The 17,323-nt window shown below is 39.3% G+C and overlaps 1 protein-coding gene across 1 annotated transcript in view; it reads left to right on the forward strand.

The window, feature by feature from the left end:
- Positions 1-1,444: 1,444 nt before the first annotated feature.
- SLC25A13 (solute carrier family 25 member 13) overlaps positions 1,445-17,323 on the forward strand; it is a gene marked incomplete at its 5' end in the record, with an annotated part of 75,594 nt that continues 59,715 nt past the window's right edge. Inside the window, 3 exons of the mRNA XM_084260678.1 lie at positions 1,445-1,462; positions 4,104-4,246; positions 11,162-11,277. Coding sequence (XP_084116804.1) covers positions 1,445-1,462; positions 4,104-4,246; positions 11,162-11,277 — 277 coding nt within the window. The remainder of the gene's footprint in view (positions 1,463-4,103; positions 4,247-11,161; positions 11,278-17,323) is intronic.

Here is a 17,323-nt window from a genome sequence, read left to right on the forward strand (position 1 = left end):
TGGTATGCCCACAACTGATGGACTTACCCATAGTGGATATAGAATATTTTCTAATTCAGTGGTTTAAGGAAAAAAATCCCAATTGATTTGTGTTTCTTTTGATAAATATAACTTGAAACTGGCTAATTGTCTGATCTGCAGAAAAATCTGGATATTGTGCTTTCTGAATTTACCTCATCAGGAAGGTGTAGGCTGTAACTTCAAATGGTTTAAAATGTTGGAACCAGAAGGCAGATGTACCAGCAAACCAAATAATTGCATTGGAATTCCATCTTTTAGGGACTTGCTTTTTTGGACAAGTTTGTAAGTCTGAGTATTTTATTCTTGCCGTCTGTCAGTTGGGGTCTGCTCACGGTACTCTGAAGTCCTCAGATGAAATATGCTGGCAGTATAAAAATCTATATGGTAAAGATGGTATCATGAAGAACCCTAGCAGAGAAGTATGGTGAAAAGATCTGATGCTTGAATATCTTTGACTTGTTGATGTGTGCTTGTTTAAGAATTGCAGGTTTATAAGGGAAGCAGTTAAAAATGATGAATGTATTAGTGTAAATATGAAATGAGTAAAATAAGCATGGCCAGCTAAAGCAGTGCCTAACTTATCGAGGGTGAACATTTATTTTCATTGCTTGTTCTGTTGTTTAAATTATTCCTTTTAAAAGACACATTGACATCTTTGGTATAAATTATGCATATTAATGTAATTGTATTTACTTGTAGGTGGCTCTAACCAAGAGAGCTGATCCAGCTGAGTTGAAAACAATATTTTTGAAGGTATGTATAAAGTAAATATTTTACTCTTTCTGCTTAAATTTTTCATATCTTTTGCTCCTTTATTGCAGCATACAACTCTTGATAGTTTTTCCAACCATTAATCATTCACTGTATTATTACCATGTTAGACTTAAATACCATTATCAGAATTGAACAATGCACACCAAGAAGTCAGATACGTTCCTGAGTGATTATTGTATTGACTCAGAAGAAGTATTACTATCTTAGAAAAAACCTGCATTGTTCAGAGAATGGGGTGGGAGTTTCAATATTGTTCCTACACAGGTAAAATGTTCATGTAGACACCTTGCCATTAGACCATTTGGTAAACTGTCTTCTCCCATCCTAACTTGCTTCCTTCCTTCAGGTTTACGTCTTCTCTAATGTGTAGAAGTATCGGGAAGCTCACCTTGGGAAGTGCTGGCAGTATTTATTATTTCAGTAAAATTCCTTCCATGCTTGCATGCTGTAGAAGTACACAAGCAATGAAATGACTCGTGTAGTTGTATACTTGAGAGTTGTGTGCTTTAGTGTTGTGCTGGAATATGGCTTTCTTTGACCCATTTTACTAAATTTAAATGATTACTCCTCACCTTCTTAAGATTTATTAGTACAATTCCTCTATTAATTTGGTAATCTGGTGTGATAAACGAGTACAGAAATCGAGGGTATGGAGAATATATTTGAGGTAGGTTCAGCAGTGCTACAGGGAGCTGTTGCATCTGAATTATTTTTATGGAAGGATTGAGTGCCTAACAGAGCTCATGCCTTTCCAAGTTCCTCCCTCCACCTTCCTTCTCTCCAGCGTCATGCCCCTCTCTCCGTGCACTCCTTAACATGTTTTCCATTGTCCCTTGTGAGCTATTATTAACAATATGTGTGGGCGTCACTATGTATATTACCAGTATTTATAGTTTTATCATATACTGTCAGTATTTATAGCTCTGAAATCAGATTTTCAGTTGAGAAAGCCAGGATTTTTAACTTGTTAAGTCCTGGAACTTGAATCTGTCAGGAGAGCAAAGAAAATGGGATAATGAAATTTTCAGAGGCGGATGCTTGAAGAGCAACTTTTAGCATTTTCAATACATCAACCCCCCAACAAAATGTTTGCAAATCTTACTTAAGATGGGTTTGAATTGGTTAATACTTGACTATCTAAAATGTATGGAAATAAGTTGCCAAAAAGCCATTAAGTACTATTGTATAATATCAAATTCTCTATGGGTATAATTGCCAAAGTGGGGAAAAATACAATTGTATAGAACCATTTTTTTTTAATGTCTCTCCTCCAAAACCAATAGAATTGATGTTTTTCTCTTTTTGTTATGATAATTTCCAAGAGTAACTCTACTTTTTCTAAGTCTTCTACCATAACCCCAAGGAGATTAGATTTTAGTCAAAGTGATCAAGCTGACATTTTCCAAGGTCATTTTCTATATGTAGTATAGAGTACGTGATTGGATTTCAAATACACTTGAGTAAATCACAACGACAAGAAACAGGGGGGACACTGAAACTTTGTGCTGTTTTCTGTTATTGAGTGCCCTAGCAGGGGGTTAGCCTGGAAGAAAAAAAAATGAAATATAGACGCATGGGCTGACTTATTTGATTTGTTTCTCAATAGCAGCTGTGTTAAAAGTTTCTGAGGCTGGGATTCTGAACGATTCAGTCTCCCTGCAAATGATTACATTGAAATCAATTGATCTGCTAGTTCTTATAAAAGTATACAATTGAAAATTCCTTGCAGTGTATCAACTGGAAATCTTGCCTTACAAACAGTGTCTATTGAAACATGAATCCTTAAATGCTAACAAATATATAAATGCCAAAACAAGTTATGTTTTGGTTGGGCTTGCTTTTCAGAAGCCTTGTTTCATGAAGATATTGCTGTACCCGAAGACTGTATTTATATAGCACTAGAAGAAAATAATCTACTTACCATTACACTTTGGCATCCCTCTGGGAGTTGCATGCCTGCAGCAGGTATAACGGTGTTCTGCAGGCACCAGCGTGGCTCTCTGAAACGAAAACTGGCAGTTTCCTTCCCTTAGCCGAGCCATTGCAGTGTAAAACAAAACATGTGTCTTTGAAGCATGCTACAGAACAGCAATAGGCATCCAATTCCTTTATGATTTTAGCATGTATAATGCTCTGTGGGGAGCTGCAACAATGGTTTATCATCCTACCTTATGAAAAAAAAGATAAATTAACAGTTGCTCTCTGGTTCACAATGCATGTTTCTTATCCTGAGACAGACCTGTTTCCCTTAAGGATAATGCATAGTTCTGCAAATGTTACCTTGGATTTCTTTTCCATTAGATTGTTGTCCTTATCCTTTTTGTTTTCTGAAACCCCTCCCCCCCTGTTTTTAGGGTTGATTTCAAGTTTACCCTTCTACAGAAAATGGGGGCTTTAAACTTGGAGGGATGACTAAGGAATCAGAGTAACGGTGGCAACGAAGGCAATTGTATTTATTTATTATCCTACAAATATTTTAATATTGCTTTTTCTTGATATGTAGCATGTTATTAGAGGCTTCCCTTGGGATCAAAGACACTTGGGTCTATCGAGAGCTGTTTTCTGGAGTAGTATGCCAGTAGCTATGGTACAGAGCAGGATTCACGTATGACAGTGGTGTTTGCTAAGATGTCAGACCCTTTTTCTTGTTTCTGCACTGTGACAAAATTCTTGTTTTCTGTTAAATTTCTCTCCAAATGGCATTCTCTGTCCTGCTTTCAGCCATTCAGCCAGGGAGGAGTATCTGTACATTATCTTTCACGGAAGGACCAGATGTGGCTGAAGGTGATGCAGCAGTGGAGTTGCTCCAAAACAGCCTCCCCCAGGTGGACTCTCCTGAGGGGTTATTTGCTCCACTAGCACGGCAGTGTCCTTTCATAGGTGTAAGCCTGCCTTCTCATCCTGAGGTAGAATGGCTACACAAAGGAGTAATTTCAGATAAATAAAACATGCTGGAGTACCCCATTGCTGTTCTCTTTCATTGGGCCTGAGATGCCATATACGTGTTTGCAGATGCATGTCTGCTTCATGGTGTTCTTTAAAAAAACATCCAGTCCTGGAGCATTAACGCTTTCCAGACTACCATGGAGAAATTGTTGATGTGATAAACAAAAAATCGTGTATCGGCCACTCTTCTGGCTGAGAAGCCAAGCTTGTCTTTTCTCTTTGGATGTAGAATGTAGTTCTTCTGAGCAGAACGCTCATCTGCTGTAACATAAGCCTGCTTCTGGTTGGAATCTACATGTGGTGGTAGTAAATGCCCGGAGAAGGATGTATTTGAGGCACTAAACACTGTGTTCATTTAACAGTATGCAAGCGTGCAGAAGAATGGCGAGTTCTTCATGTCTCCTAATGACTTTGTCACACGGTACCTCAAGATAATTGGAGATGGTTTGCCTAATGCAAGCACTGTTCAGCTCCTTGCAGGTGTGGTGGATCAGACAAAGGATGGGTAAGTGATTTTTTGGGTGTGTTGTTCCCCACTCCTCCCCCCCGTTATTAATTTAAAAAATACAAACCCGTTCTTTCAGGATAGTCTGAACCCTGAAGGGTGGTTTTTTGTTTTGTTTTGTTTTCTTTCCTTCTTTTTTTTCCCCCTGCAGATATGTAAAGGAATACAGTGTCTTTTAAGTGGAAAGAGTAGAAACAATGTTTTGGGTTGCATGTACCATTTAGTTGAGCAAACTATTTTCTGTCTACTATGTATTTTTAATTCATTGAAACTTTCATGTTTGTTGGCTGGCTCCCCTAACTCCTCCTTTTCTTCCCCTTCCATGAGTCTTTCTGTCTCTGTTTATTTATGTATCTGTCACAAACACATTCAAATAGCAATCCAAAAAAAGTTCAGAAAAAAGTCCTCTGCTTTGTTTTGCCCCGTAGCCTTGTTAAAGGCTTTTGCCACTGTTTTTTCCGTTAAGGGGAAGGAGGAGCAACTAAGGTATTTAGGGAGCCGCTTTGCAATCTTGGGAAGACAGCGGTAAAGTTGGTTGCACATGGTTTGCATTTGAAAGACTGACTTTGCCAATAGGCAAGATTAGCTACCCCTCCATCTTCCTCCCCCTTCTTTAATGAAATTCTAGCTTTTGCTTTTGGTGCCCAGGCAAGCTGTCTCTTCACCCATATGAATGCATTTTTTGAACCCTGCCTTTAAAGTATCTTTAGAGAAACTTTAGAATCATTGGCTGTGGACTTAAAGTCTGTAGTTGTGGCATTTTTAGAAACCAGAAAACTTCAGGCATGACTCATATCAGTGGTTGCAGAGAGTAAAATGTGAGATAAATAAAGCATGACTAGAGAATGCAGGCTTTGTAGGGAACAGATACAGCCATAACTGAGAACTTTTGCAGTAGTTTCTGTGCTTTCTTCTGCTTGGCCAGTCTCATGTATCTGGCAACCGGGCACCTTAAACCGTGCAGACAAACTGATGTGATGAGTGTTACCCTGGGTAAAAGAACTCTATAAAAGGCTACATTGCCTGCGGCAGTATGGTGGCAGCAAGGAAGAGGTGCCTTCGGGTAGCGCTTGACTGAGCGCGTTAAACACCCCTTAGGTTTCTTCCCTTGCTTTAATGCCGGCAAAATTGGTGTTTTCCAAATTGCATGGCTTCAAATCCATTTTGTAATAAGAAGATTGAGAGTATAATCCATATCTTGTGATTTGGATCTCCCTCACAAGCAGAGGCTGGTGTCAGGAACAGCAAAATGTTAAACTGCAGCCTATACGAACCTGTTGACAAGTCAAGGTTTCGTAACCTGGCGTGATCTCACAGGAGTTTTGCAGTATAGTATCGAGGCCTCTAATTGCTGCTTTCTGCCACGGGTAAGGACTGTTCCTGCAGTCCAAGTTGTGCAGTTGCAGGGGACTGCATGTTCCAAAACTGCATGTTCCTCATGTCTTTGGAGAGTCTTCTGGTGTTCAGGCAGTCTTGTTTAGTTGCTCTTCTGTTGGGTGAAAGAATGTAGAAAGTTCTGAAAGTTGATTAGTATTCATGTCTCTCTAACCGGGCGTTGTAGCATTTTTTGGCCACGTGGCCAGACATTTGTACCTTGTTCCAGTGTATAAAGTAATCTGCACAACGATCATCTGAAGCAAGGGTCACTTGCGTCTTGGTTCCTTGACTGAAATCTCCTAGGGGTGGCAATAGAAGCTACTGATCTTCTCCTGTTGAATTCTTTGCAGGTTGGCAGTGCAGAGCTCCTAGTTATGAAGTGGAGTACAAAACTGCTTTTGTTAGTGCTCACTTTTAATAGGCTGGTCAGTGCTTAGAGACTTACACGTGTTAAGGTCATGAGAGTCTGTTCAATAATTTATCTTTCTTTATAGAATAAAATAGAAGATAGTTTGCAAGAGCAGTGACAACTTGATTTTGTTACCGTGTTGGTGACTTAGAGTAATGCGCATGTGAAAATACTGATGGAGTATTTCTAGAAGCATTTCAGTGTACTATTTGAATACCTTGTATCCTCTGGAAGTATTTGTTGATGACTGGTGAGCAAGACCACTCTTCACCGAAAGGATCTGAGCCCAGGATCACCAAGGTTGTTCCTAGCACTTTATTTAACATTTTTTTACTCCTGATTTTGGTGAGGTTAGGTATAGGTACCAAGTGTTGTTGGTGAGAAAGACTAAAATGGTTAAGTCATAGAGGTGAAAAGCAGGCAGCACAAAGAGCTGAAGAGCTCCTTAGTGCAAAGTGTGAAACCTTTTATGTATGATCTCACTGTGGTTACTACAGCAAAATCTCTCATACAGCTCTAGCACAATTCCGGCGTTGTGAGAGATTAAGTATTTGGGGGTATCCAGAGGAATTGCTGGTGGCACGACAGACGTGTGAGGCGTATTAGAGCGGACTGGTGTTCTGTGTATATCTGTTGCTACTGGAGCAAGTTTTGTGTCCATCTTAAGTCGGTATTTGGAGGTAAGCTTTCCTTCTGTCCTCTTAGAGGCACCTTTTTAAGGTTTCCTTGAAGAAAACAAAATGTTTTTCTTGCTGATGGCCAGAGAAGCCTTTCAAAGTAGTCAGTTAATTATAGAGCTTTTAAAAAATGTGTTATATCACATGGAGGTAGTTGATATGAAACAGGCTTAAGAGCTATTGGCCTTAAGCTTCTCATTCCTAGTTTTAGTTGGGGGTGGGGGGGAATCTTCAGTCGCTTTCAGCTGAATCGGAAACTTCCCCAAAATACAGTGTCTTTATCAAGGCCTATCAGCAACAGGCCAGGCATTTTCAGTCCTGCCTATTGTAACATTGTTTTTCAGTCTTTTGTTGTACTTTTAAACATCTGTCTAACAAAATAAGTATTTACTGCACATCTCTGTTTGGACTGTAGTAACTAACACTTTACTGAGAAATACTATATGCTTTATTTTTAGAAAGGACAAACTATTCAAAAATAACACTTGGAAATGCCAGCATTTTCCATTATTATTGGATATAAATTTATCCTCTAATGCACCAATTTACACTATACTTAGTTTACCTGGGTTACAGCGTAAAATAATAGATGTAGCTTCAATTTGTGTCCCATTATGTTATCATGTTTAAATTGCTGATACAGTAAAAACATATGCATTGATTTTTGAAGAAACCTCTTCATCATTGCATTTGTATGTATTATTACAGTGGGTAATGGCTTTTTTTTTCTCTTTGCATGGCTACATGAGGATTTGCTCTGGTGGGAATGCCTCATGTCTTTGTGGTGCCCAGGTGCCCTAAGTGTGAGCACCGAAAGCAGCGTGCAAGAAAGGAGAGAGTAGGAAATAGCTTTTTTGCTGATACAACCCAGTTGTTGTATTTGCGCTCCTGTGTGTGGATGTTTTTAAAATGCCAGGATTTCGGCCTTCCTGAATAAATTGTGCCACATTGGCGCTGTTACTGGGGACGTGGAGGTGAAGGAAGCCTTTGACCAGTTGGATAGGATATCTTTAAGATGGAAGTAAAATTCTGTAAATGTTTCAGCTTCCTCCCTTTGCACTATTGAAATCGCCAGGCTTTTCTCTGCCTTTGTAACATAAATGACCACTTGTTTAGGTAGATAAAATAACTCCTAAGTAGTATATTGAAGTCCATGTTAATATGTGCTGTTTAATGACACCTAATGATATTCAGTGAAGGGTTATGCTAAACCCAAAAGGGTGATGCTAAACCGGAGAGAAAATGTGTTACCCAGGCAACTACCCTTGTGCAGTATAGAGAAGTGAGCATATGGCTATGTAGTACACATTATTTCAGCATCTTTAAGCATTAAGAATCACACGTGTAATTGACTGTGAAAAATTACTGCTCAGTTACTGTATTGTATGGTCATAATAGAAGTAAATGAATACGTCATTGTTGTTAGAATAGATCTGTTGGGAATCACTTGCAGGCTAGTCTACTTAGGGAGCAAAAATACAATAAGAAGAAAATAGCTGGTTTAATTAACATGTAAAAATTGGGTTAATTTGAATTCAGCTGGCACAGCAGATATTAATGTCTCTTCTTTAGTAGTCTGGCTAGAACCACACAATTTGTACACTTTTAATCTCCCTAGTACTACGAATAATTGTTTTTAAAAATGGATATGGGGTTATTTTAAGCTTCTATCTCTGACTTATTACAGGGATTTATTACATACAAGTACCAACAAAGAATGCTTCTACCAGTATAAAATCTTGTATCACCGTTAATATTTGAAGTTTTCTTCAGATCTGGGCCCAGTAACAGAATATATAGAATGTTACTACCATCATGCTAAGATTCTGCTGGGATAGGTGCTGTATTTCTTTTCCGTGCTCTTTTCCGTTTGGATCAGTTGGTAAGGGCAAAGGCTGGTGGTTGTTTCACACAAAGAGCAGCTTTATCAAAATGGTGTTGGCAGATCTTACACGTTTTTAATTCTAAACAAATCCTATTCTAGTCTTGTTGCCTGCTGTCTGTTTTATTCTTTTTGCGTGGGGGCTTTATAATCCTTGGGACAGAAGAATTCAGTGCTTTGTAACTGGTTGCTGTTGCGGATGTTGTCAGGTATGTAACCATCAATAATGGATAATAATGAGCTTTTGGTGTGTCTCCAGAGGAGGGCCTCAAAGATGACCAGAGGGCTGGAGCACCTCTCCTATGTAGACAGGCTGATGGAGTTGGGCTTGTTCAGCCTGGAGAGGAGAAAGCTCCAGGGAGATCTTAAAGCAGCCTTCCGGTGCCTGAAGAGGCCTACAGGAAAGCTGGAGGGGGGCTGTGTACAAGGGCATGGAGTGACAGGGCGAGGGGTAATGGGTTTAAACTGAAAGAGGGTAGATTTAGCTTAGGTATTAGGAAGAAATTCTTCCCTGTGAGGGTGGTGAGGTGCTGGAACCAGTTGCCCAGAGAAGCTGTGGCTGCCCCCTTCCTGGCAGTGTTCAAGGACAGATTGGATGGGGCTTTGGGCAGCTGGTCTAGTGGAGGGTGTCCTAGATGATTTTTGAAGTTCTTTCCAACCCAAAGCATTCTATGATTTTTTTAACCTATTAAGTCACATAGTAACAATAAATACGCATAAATATGGAGCTTTTTAGGTTGTGATATGTTGGTTTAAAATTGAAGGAAATGTTGGATTTGTAAAAATTTGTCTTAGGAGAGTTAGAAGTTTTCATCCATTTAAAGATGGAGTATCCATGTATTCAGTGTCTAATGTTGGGGAGTACTGAGAGCTCCCAAGGAGCTTAAAACAAACAACTTGATGGCCTTCCCATGTACTAATTTTGTGTGTGTGTGTATGTAGTAAGTCATTGGTGTCTTTGCCAGTAAAGCTTAAGGCATACTTACCGGCATCTTCAGTTGTGAGTTCAACATTGAGAATACCTGAGGAGGTTTCCTTTTATTTATTTATCACACCACATAATAATGTACGGTGGGAAGCTCCTGGAGCTAATTACTTGTTAGACTTACTTTTGCCTCTACATCTGCTTTCTTTTAATTGATGCAAATATGTTGAGAAAGGTAAAACAGAACAGCTTTTTGGCTGCCTTTGTGCCATGCTTTTAAAAAAATGTCCTCTTTAGTTCATCTCGTGTGTCACGTTCTTCACAGAAATCAGCTTCTGTTACCCTGTGGATGTTTTGCTGCTGATGTGCAGCAAGCACACTGCTGTGTGACTTGAAATTAAATCCCTTAAGACAGGGTGACTGGAAATTGCTGTGAAGTCATGGGTCGTCATAACTTGATGGAATGAATGTCTTTTCCAACCTATTCAAACACTTTGTTCTTCACTATGATTGCATGCCAAGTGGAAGTTCTCATTGAACTGGCTGCAGTGTCATTTTGAGTAGAAGTTCTAAGAATGCAGTTAGTTTCTAATAGGAAAATTCTTAATTGTTTAGTTTTGTGTGTCTGTCTTGACATTTGTTATGCTGAATAAATCAGAAATAAATCTTTGTTCCCCAGCTACTGCCATGTGAACCCATTAAAGCTGTGTGCTTGCTACACTGACATAAAACAATCTTAAACCTCCCAGACTGCCAGCAGCCCCTGCAGCCACATATTTGAAGATGATTTTAAACTGTACAACCTAGACATTAAAGAAGTAGGAAAAAAGAAGGGTTGGCCTTTGCCTCTTTAAGAATAGGAGTTTGATCTCCATTTGAACTCTTGGGTGTGACCCAGAGAAATTAGAACTGCTCAAGGTCTTTGCTGTAACAAATCTAGTGATAGAAACAATGCCAAGTTGTCTAATTATGTATTTCTGCTTATTAACTAACTTAAGGAAAGGAACCTCTGCTTTTATCTCTGCTCTGCTACTGCACTCACATAATGGGAATCTGGCTGTAATGATGAATTTGAATAAACTGCTGTTGGGCTGAGGAAAAATGTGCAGACTATGGCTTGAAATGTGTGACTCAACATGCAGGACTGGAGGGCTGAGATGGATGACGAATAAGTTGCTAGCAAACAGATAACACATTCGGACCGGTTCCTTCTGAAGTGAGTGGCAGCATGTAGGTCTGAATGGATTTGCTTTACAAAAGCCGTAAGTACAGAGTCTTGAGGGAAGTTACTCATATCTTTATTGGCACTCTCTCTTGCCAGAGAGGGAGGTAGGCTCCCCCAGAGGGCAGTTCAGTTAGATATTAAAGCTGAGGTGAGTAGCCATGCTGAGCGCTTTGCTTATTTTATGTTCTGTTGCGACTTGCTGGGAGAAGTAGTTTCTTGCTCAACACAGTCATTTCTATCTAGTGATATAAAGGCCTCCTGACAGTGTTGGTGATAGGGCATTTTATGATAAATTTTAATCCCTATTGATTTTGTACACATTTTGGTTGTGAACTTATTTCTTTTGTGAAATGGATGTTATACTGTCATTTTTTCTGCAAGTGGTTTCACAGCTTTTTTTTTTTTCCCTTCATCTTTTAGGTTGATATCCTTTCAAGAGTTTGTGGCATTTGAATCAGTCCTGTGTGCTCCTGATGCACTGTTTATAGTAGCCTTTCAGCTGTTTGACAAGACCGGCAAAGGAGAAGTTACTTTTGGTAAGACTGTTCTTAAATGTACACTCTTAATTTATATAACCCTACTTACACCAAAGTGTGTTTCACCTTCTGTTACTTAGGAAACGCAGGGATTAGTAGTGAAACTGTGCTACTGCCAAGTAACTTTTGGCAGAGTGTTTTTTAATCAATTATATGTACATGATATGAAGTTAAGACCATGGCCATCCTCATGGTTTTCTGTAGAGAACTGTTCACTTCTCTTTTTTTTCTTTCTTCTTTTTTTCTTCCAACATGCTTGTGCAGGTCTTCATTCAGAACAGCCGTGAAAGGTGGCTATAGGAAATGATTGTAAACCACAAGAAAGTTGCCAGAAGACTTGGGTGAATGCTGAGTCTGAAATTACCCTTTGTTTAAATTGGCTTTATTTCAAGCTGACTTCCTTTTAAGTCTTAAAACTTTCTTCTGTGATATTTCACAGTAATAAATCCATTATTACCTGCCTCCCTGCCCCAGCCGTTCAGCTGTGCATTGGAGGTGTGGTGTTTGCACTGACAACATGAGAAATACTTAGGCCAGTATAAAACTTGACTGTGGGGAATATATGTTTCCAGGTACTGTAGAGACAGCTTTAGATACTTGCCACCGCCTAATGATAAGGGCCATTCTCTCTGGAAGAAGGATTGAGAAATTAGCTGTTTTGAATAACTTCAGACATTGCATGGCAGAGTGTATGGGGAATTGTTTTTCTGCTAAGTACCTATGCTGGATAAAATTGCTGTTCCTGGTCTGCTACGTTTGGACATGGTTATACATATGTTTCACGTTTTATTAATTGGCTGTTAAACGGTTCTAAGTAAAAGGAAAGTTGGATGACGACTCTTTGTCTGTCAGAAATGTATGGTTCACATGTCCTTTGTCTTCTGCTGGTATTCCCCACACATCTTGTGCTCAGTTAAAAAAAGCACTTCCCTTTCCCTTAGAACTGACAGCATCCTGTTACTCTTGCTTGGAGCGTCATTGTATTCCTTCTAGCATCTCCAAAAATCTGTATTTGAAGCTGTGGCTGGTGAGAAGTCTTGCTGTCTCTTCTTGTGTCTGTTTTGGTGTTCCATTATTTTGGTTGTCAGTTGAAGTTGTGAAAGATGTGCTGTTGTGTGCAATATTACTTGTTAGAACAGCTTTTTAAAAATTACTACAGGTGCTAAAAGATTTGAAAGAATTCAGGAAAAAGTTCTGCTGATCATAACCTTGATGAAGGAAGTATTTTGTGCATGTGCATGGACAGAAAGGAAACGAGAGGCGGCATGCTTTCAAATCAGGAGGGCGTGCATATTTTGCAGAGGTTTTGTTCCAGCTCAGACAAACCAGGGTTCCTGGAATGCCTGTGATGTGCAGGTTCTTGTCTGCGTCAGAGCCCCCCGGTTGCTTGGAGTGCTCGTTAATAATCTAGGAAGAACTGTAGCCTGATCTGAGTGCTGAATCAGTCCAACTTAACTTTTTAACTCTTGGCATTCTTGTTTGTATTTTTCCTGCTGGCAAATGCTTCCTTTGAGGTTCCACGCAGTGAGTCAAGGGATTTGTTTGGCATTTAAAGTCCATTGAAGTCCCTTCAGTGATGAGAGAAGCTCCTATTTATGCCAGCCTGTATTTAAGGTATTTGAAAGAGGAGACATGCCAACATTGGCAGAACCTCAGATAGCTTCTTTTTTTTTTTTTCCTTAATTCCTTCCTCTCTCCCTCTGAAAGCATAAATGCATTTGTAACTCCTGTATAGTACCTCGTGGCCACCACCCCAGCAAACGCCTGGAGTGAGGAGGATGTGAGAGCTGTCTCAGTGTTGCGCACTCTCAGCAGAAATGTTTGACCTTTAGACAAAGCTGGCTTCTATTTTCTATTTCAAGAAAAAAAAGCTTGTTTCCTTCTATTATGAAAAAAAAACCCTCTTATTTTCACAAATAAATTATTACAATACTATCCTGTAACTTTCCCACTCAGTGCCTCAGTCATACGTCTTTGAGGTTAATTATGAGATCTTTTTCCATTGACTTGAATGAGAGTGGGATCAAGTCCTTATCAAGGTTAGGAGACTTAAATAGGGGTTTTGTATACTGTGGAATTACAGTGTGAAAGGAACAGAAGAAAAGGGAAAGGATCGTTTTTCACTATACTGCTGTTAAGTGTAGTACCTCAAGGATTCCATTATAAGTCTGTATCTCATTTTATTGTTGTAAAGAAACAGCGTGGCTTATCTGTGCAGTCATTGTTTTTCTGTATACTGAGGTAGTGGTATAAATATTTTAGCTTATACTGAACAGAATATTGGGCTTCCCAGCTGTGAACTTCACATTTTCTACTGAGCAAATAATCCAAATCTTATTCTTCTACAGGTGCACTTAGCTTGGCACCTTTGTAAAAACAAATTAATAATGGGCTTTGCGTCAATGAGCTTTTACACTGAATGCCACATCCAGGCTGTGGATATTTAGAGAAATGTTCTGGGTAAAGAAGTTCCAGTATTTAATACTTTGTGTTTACTTTTCTTGAAAAATGCTGCACTATTACCTTGGCTTCTGTGTTGGAAATGCTTTTGCATTTTAGCCATATGGTGACATCTCTACAATTTTAAGCATTTAATTTCTTTCAGGTTACAAATTAACCGCACCTTGTTCTTTGACAGAGCTAGCATCTACTTAAAAAGGCTGATCCTCAAGCACCGTGTGTATGGGGGGTAGGGAGAAGTATTTCTGCTTTATTGCTTTTTTGAGGTGAATAAAATGGCCACTAGTAAATCAGTGGCCAGTGGCTGACTGAGACTACACCTGGCCGTTGCATCATGTCGTAGATTTATCTGCTGCTGAAGTGTCAAAGCTTTGACAGTTTGCAAGGAGTTAAAGCTCTCAGCAGGAAAGTGGGAGGAAGTTTAGCTGGCTTTTAAATTCGAGGCAAAGAGCAAACCATTGCTTCTTACTGTTGAGTGTTGACAGGCACATAAAAGCTGATAATGTAAGTCCAGGGGTTTAAGAGACTTAGTAGAGTTGCTTTTTTTGTCGTATGACTGTATTTTAATGCCTCATTAAAGAAGCAGAGCCCTTTGAAATTCTTTACTAGATGGCGTTTAAAAAAAGCCGAGATGGTTGGGTAAAAATGTCAGTGTTTAAAAACTAAGTCGTCTTAACCTCCATCTCTAATTTTGGATGGCTAAATGAAATGATGGCAGCTAACAGTTCTGAGCTGTGAATAACCCAGCAGTGATATCTAGGGACTGGAATCTTTCCTTTTCTTACACGAGTTCTCCAGCCCTAGTGAAGGGCAAAATAAGCGTTGTCCATGTTGGTTTTGCTCGCAGGGAAAGGAAAGGCACAAAAAGAGATGTGACTGCCCCGGTCTGTGCTGCCAACTGGCCTTGGACCTGGCTCTGAAGGTTTTAATTCTGATTTGTTTTAAAGTAGAATTTTCCACCAGCCGCAAATTCTTGCTCTCATACTTAATGAAATGTAGCTGTGGTATAGTGTGTGTTTTTTCTGGAGGTTGGCTTTTTTTTTTTTAAAGGTCCTCTATTTCAACCTGAAGCTGTTTCAAAATGGATACTGTGCTGTGCTGCTTTGAGAAATAATGAGTATGCTGTAAAGCAACTCAGTCCTTTAATGAAAAACGAAAAAGTAAACAACCCCCCAAACCCAGCAAAAATGCAAAGGGAATGGGGAGACCAAACCCACAAATGTTGCTTGTTTAGCATAACAGCTGTAGAATCGAGCAGTGTATTCTGCTTTTGTCTCAAAACAAAAGTTTATTTACATGTAGGCAGCCGCTATTGTGAGTCCCTGCTTCTGTTATTAATTCTATCAGCGCAGTTCTTAGATAAACACATTAATTAAGGATTCATCTTACTAAGCACTCCTGTTAGCTTATCTGATACTTGAATTGCCTGAATACTTGTTTGTAAACTTTCTAAAAGCACATCCCTCTTAACAGGGGTTTAAATAGCTATACAGCTATTGTGATGAGCTTCAGTTTTTCTTCCTGTGATAACGCTCTGATACTCTTTCAATATGCAAAGAATTCTTACAGCAGTCTCTCAGTTGCTTTCCTGACCAAAGGATTAGGTCCAGACTCTGTGAGTTCGCTCTTGCTTGTGTTACAGCAGATCATTTATTTTATGCTTTGCCCTGTAATTGCCTCTTATGACTTGGGGCTTCTTGTGGGATCTGTAATTTATTATTTTTTTTAATCCCTTACACAGCACCTAGTTTAGTGATACACAGCCTGGTACACTCAAAACCATGTAAAGCAAAGGTAAGCTAAATCTGAACCACCAAAATAAATTGCTGAGGCTATAAGCTCTGATCACTTGATAAATTGTAATATTCAGTATTTCTCAGTGAAATTTCCATTGCTGGTTCAAGTCGGTTAGAAACGATTCGCAGCTAGTGATGTGTTAGCTTACACCTACACATGAAACAGTTGTTGGTTTATAAATGACGGTTGCCTAGATATGCTGATCCCAACAGCAACATTACAAATGCGAAATTTGTTTTGTCTCTGGTATTTTTTGGTGTTTCTGTGCCGGATTTTACACAAGTAACGGTCAGTTTTAATTAATCAAGGTGGTAAAGTAGACTGGTCAGTATATTTATTTTCTTCAAAGCAATATTTGAAATAATATTGTTACTGTTGTTGGAGAATTTTATTTCTAAACATATGTCAGTTTGGCAAGTTTTTCTTGTTTTGTTTTTCAACTAAAATGTTATGTAACTAGGCAAACTTTCATGAAGGCATCTTAAGTAAAACAAAGCCTGTTTAGTCACAAAGTGAATCTTGTAATTTTAAATATTAGGAAAAGCTCCATCCTTTTACACAGTTGTATTTAATTTGGTCTAGAAAATCCAATTGAGTATTCTAAATCATCCAGAACTGAAATTTGGTGTTTTGGTTTGTTCTTTGTTGGTTTTTTCCTTTTCTTTCCTTTTTATTTATTTTTATTTAAATCAAAGTTGCCTACCAATAGACATCAGGCTGAAGGCCAAACATACCTCTTGTTGATTACCAGCACCCAAGGAATGGTCAGAATCATCAGACAGTTTAGGTTTGAAGGTACTGTGGCAACCATCTGGTTCCAACCTTTGCAGAACCGTTAAGACCAGGTTGTCCCGGGGCCACATCCAATCATATTTTTACGTATCTCTGGGGGTGAAGACTCTGCAGCCTCTATGGGCAAGCATCTTCCCAGTCTTTGATCCCTGTAAAAAATGAATTCCTGATGCCTAGCTGGAATTGCCCACGCTCCACCTTGTATCCATTGCCTCTTGTCCTTCTTACTACTGTGCATCTCCATCTTCCCTTCACCCTCCCGTTGGGTAGCTGTGACAGCAGTGAGGTCCTCCTTTAGCCCACCCCTTCCCCAGGCTGAGAAAACCCCATACCATTAGTGTCTTCATGCATGTCATGCACATCAACCCCTAGCTATCTTATAGAGAAAATAAAAGTGGTATTTTTTTTTAGCCAGCCAGCTCATACGGTTTAGCTTGGTGGAAATGATCTTGTTTTTTTATTAATTCTTCTTCAGGGCAAAAGGGGTAAATTCAGTGTTTATGCCCTCACAGGGCCCAGTGCTTTCCAAACCTGTGGTCTTTGGGCTCTGGCAATTTACTCCTCGCTTCTAAGAAGGCCAGGAAAGGTAATAAAGAAATACAAGACTGTTGCCAGTAAACGGAAATTACGGATATCCACAGCTCAAGTAGAAATATTTTTAAGGGATTTCATCTTGGAAAAATCTTGAAAATCTTCTCTGTAAGCTAGTTATGTCATATTCTGTGTAGATAGGTCATATATATAAAGTTATATATATATATTTTTTTTATATATGTTATTTCCCCTTGCATCCAAGGAGGGCAGACGGAGCTGGTAGGCTTGGATCGAGAGTCTTAACTGCTGAAAGACCTGGTAGTCTTGGAAGGCGCCTGTGTTTTGGGATATTAATGATGTTTAGCAGAGTAACAGATGTGCTCAGGTATCTCAGTCAAAAATCATGGCCAGGCTGAATTGGACAGTGTATAGATATGTCATGAAGAAGTGAATTCGTGGTTTT

The sequence above is a fragment of the Gallinula chloropus genome (genome assembly GCF_964237585.1).
Source record: "Gallinula chloropus genome assembly, chromosome: 2".
Lineage (NCBI taxonomy): Eukaryota > Metazoa > Chordata > Aves > Gruiformes > Rallidae > Gallinula > Gallinula chloropus.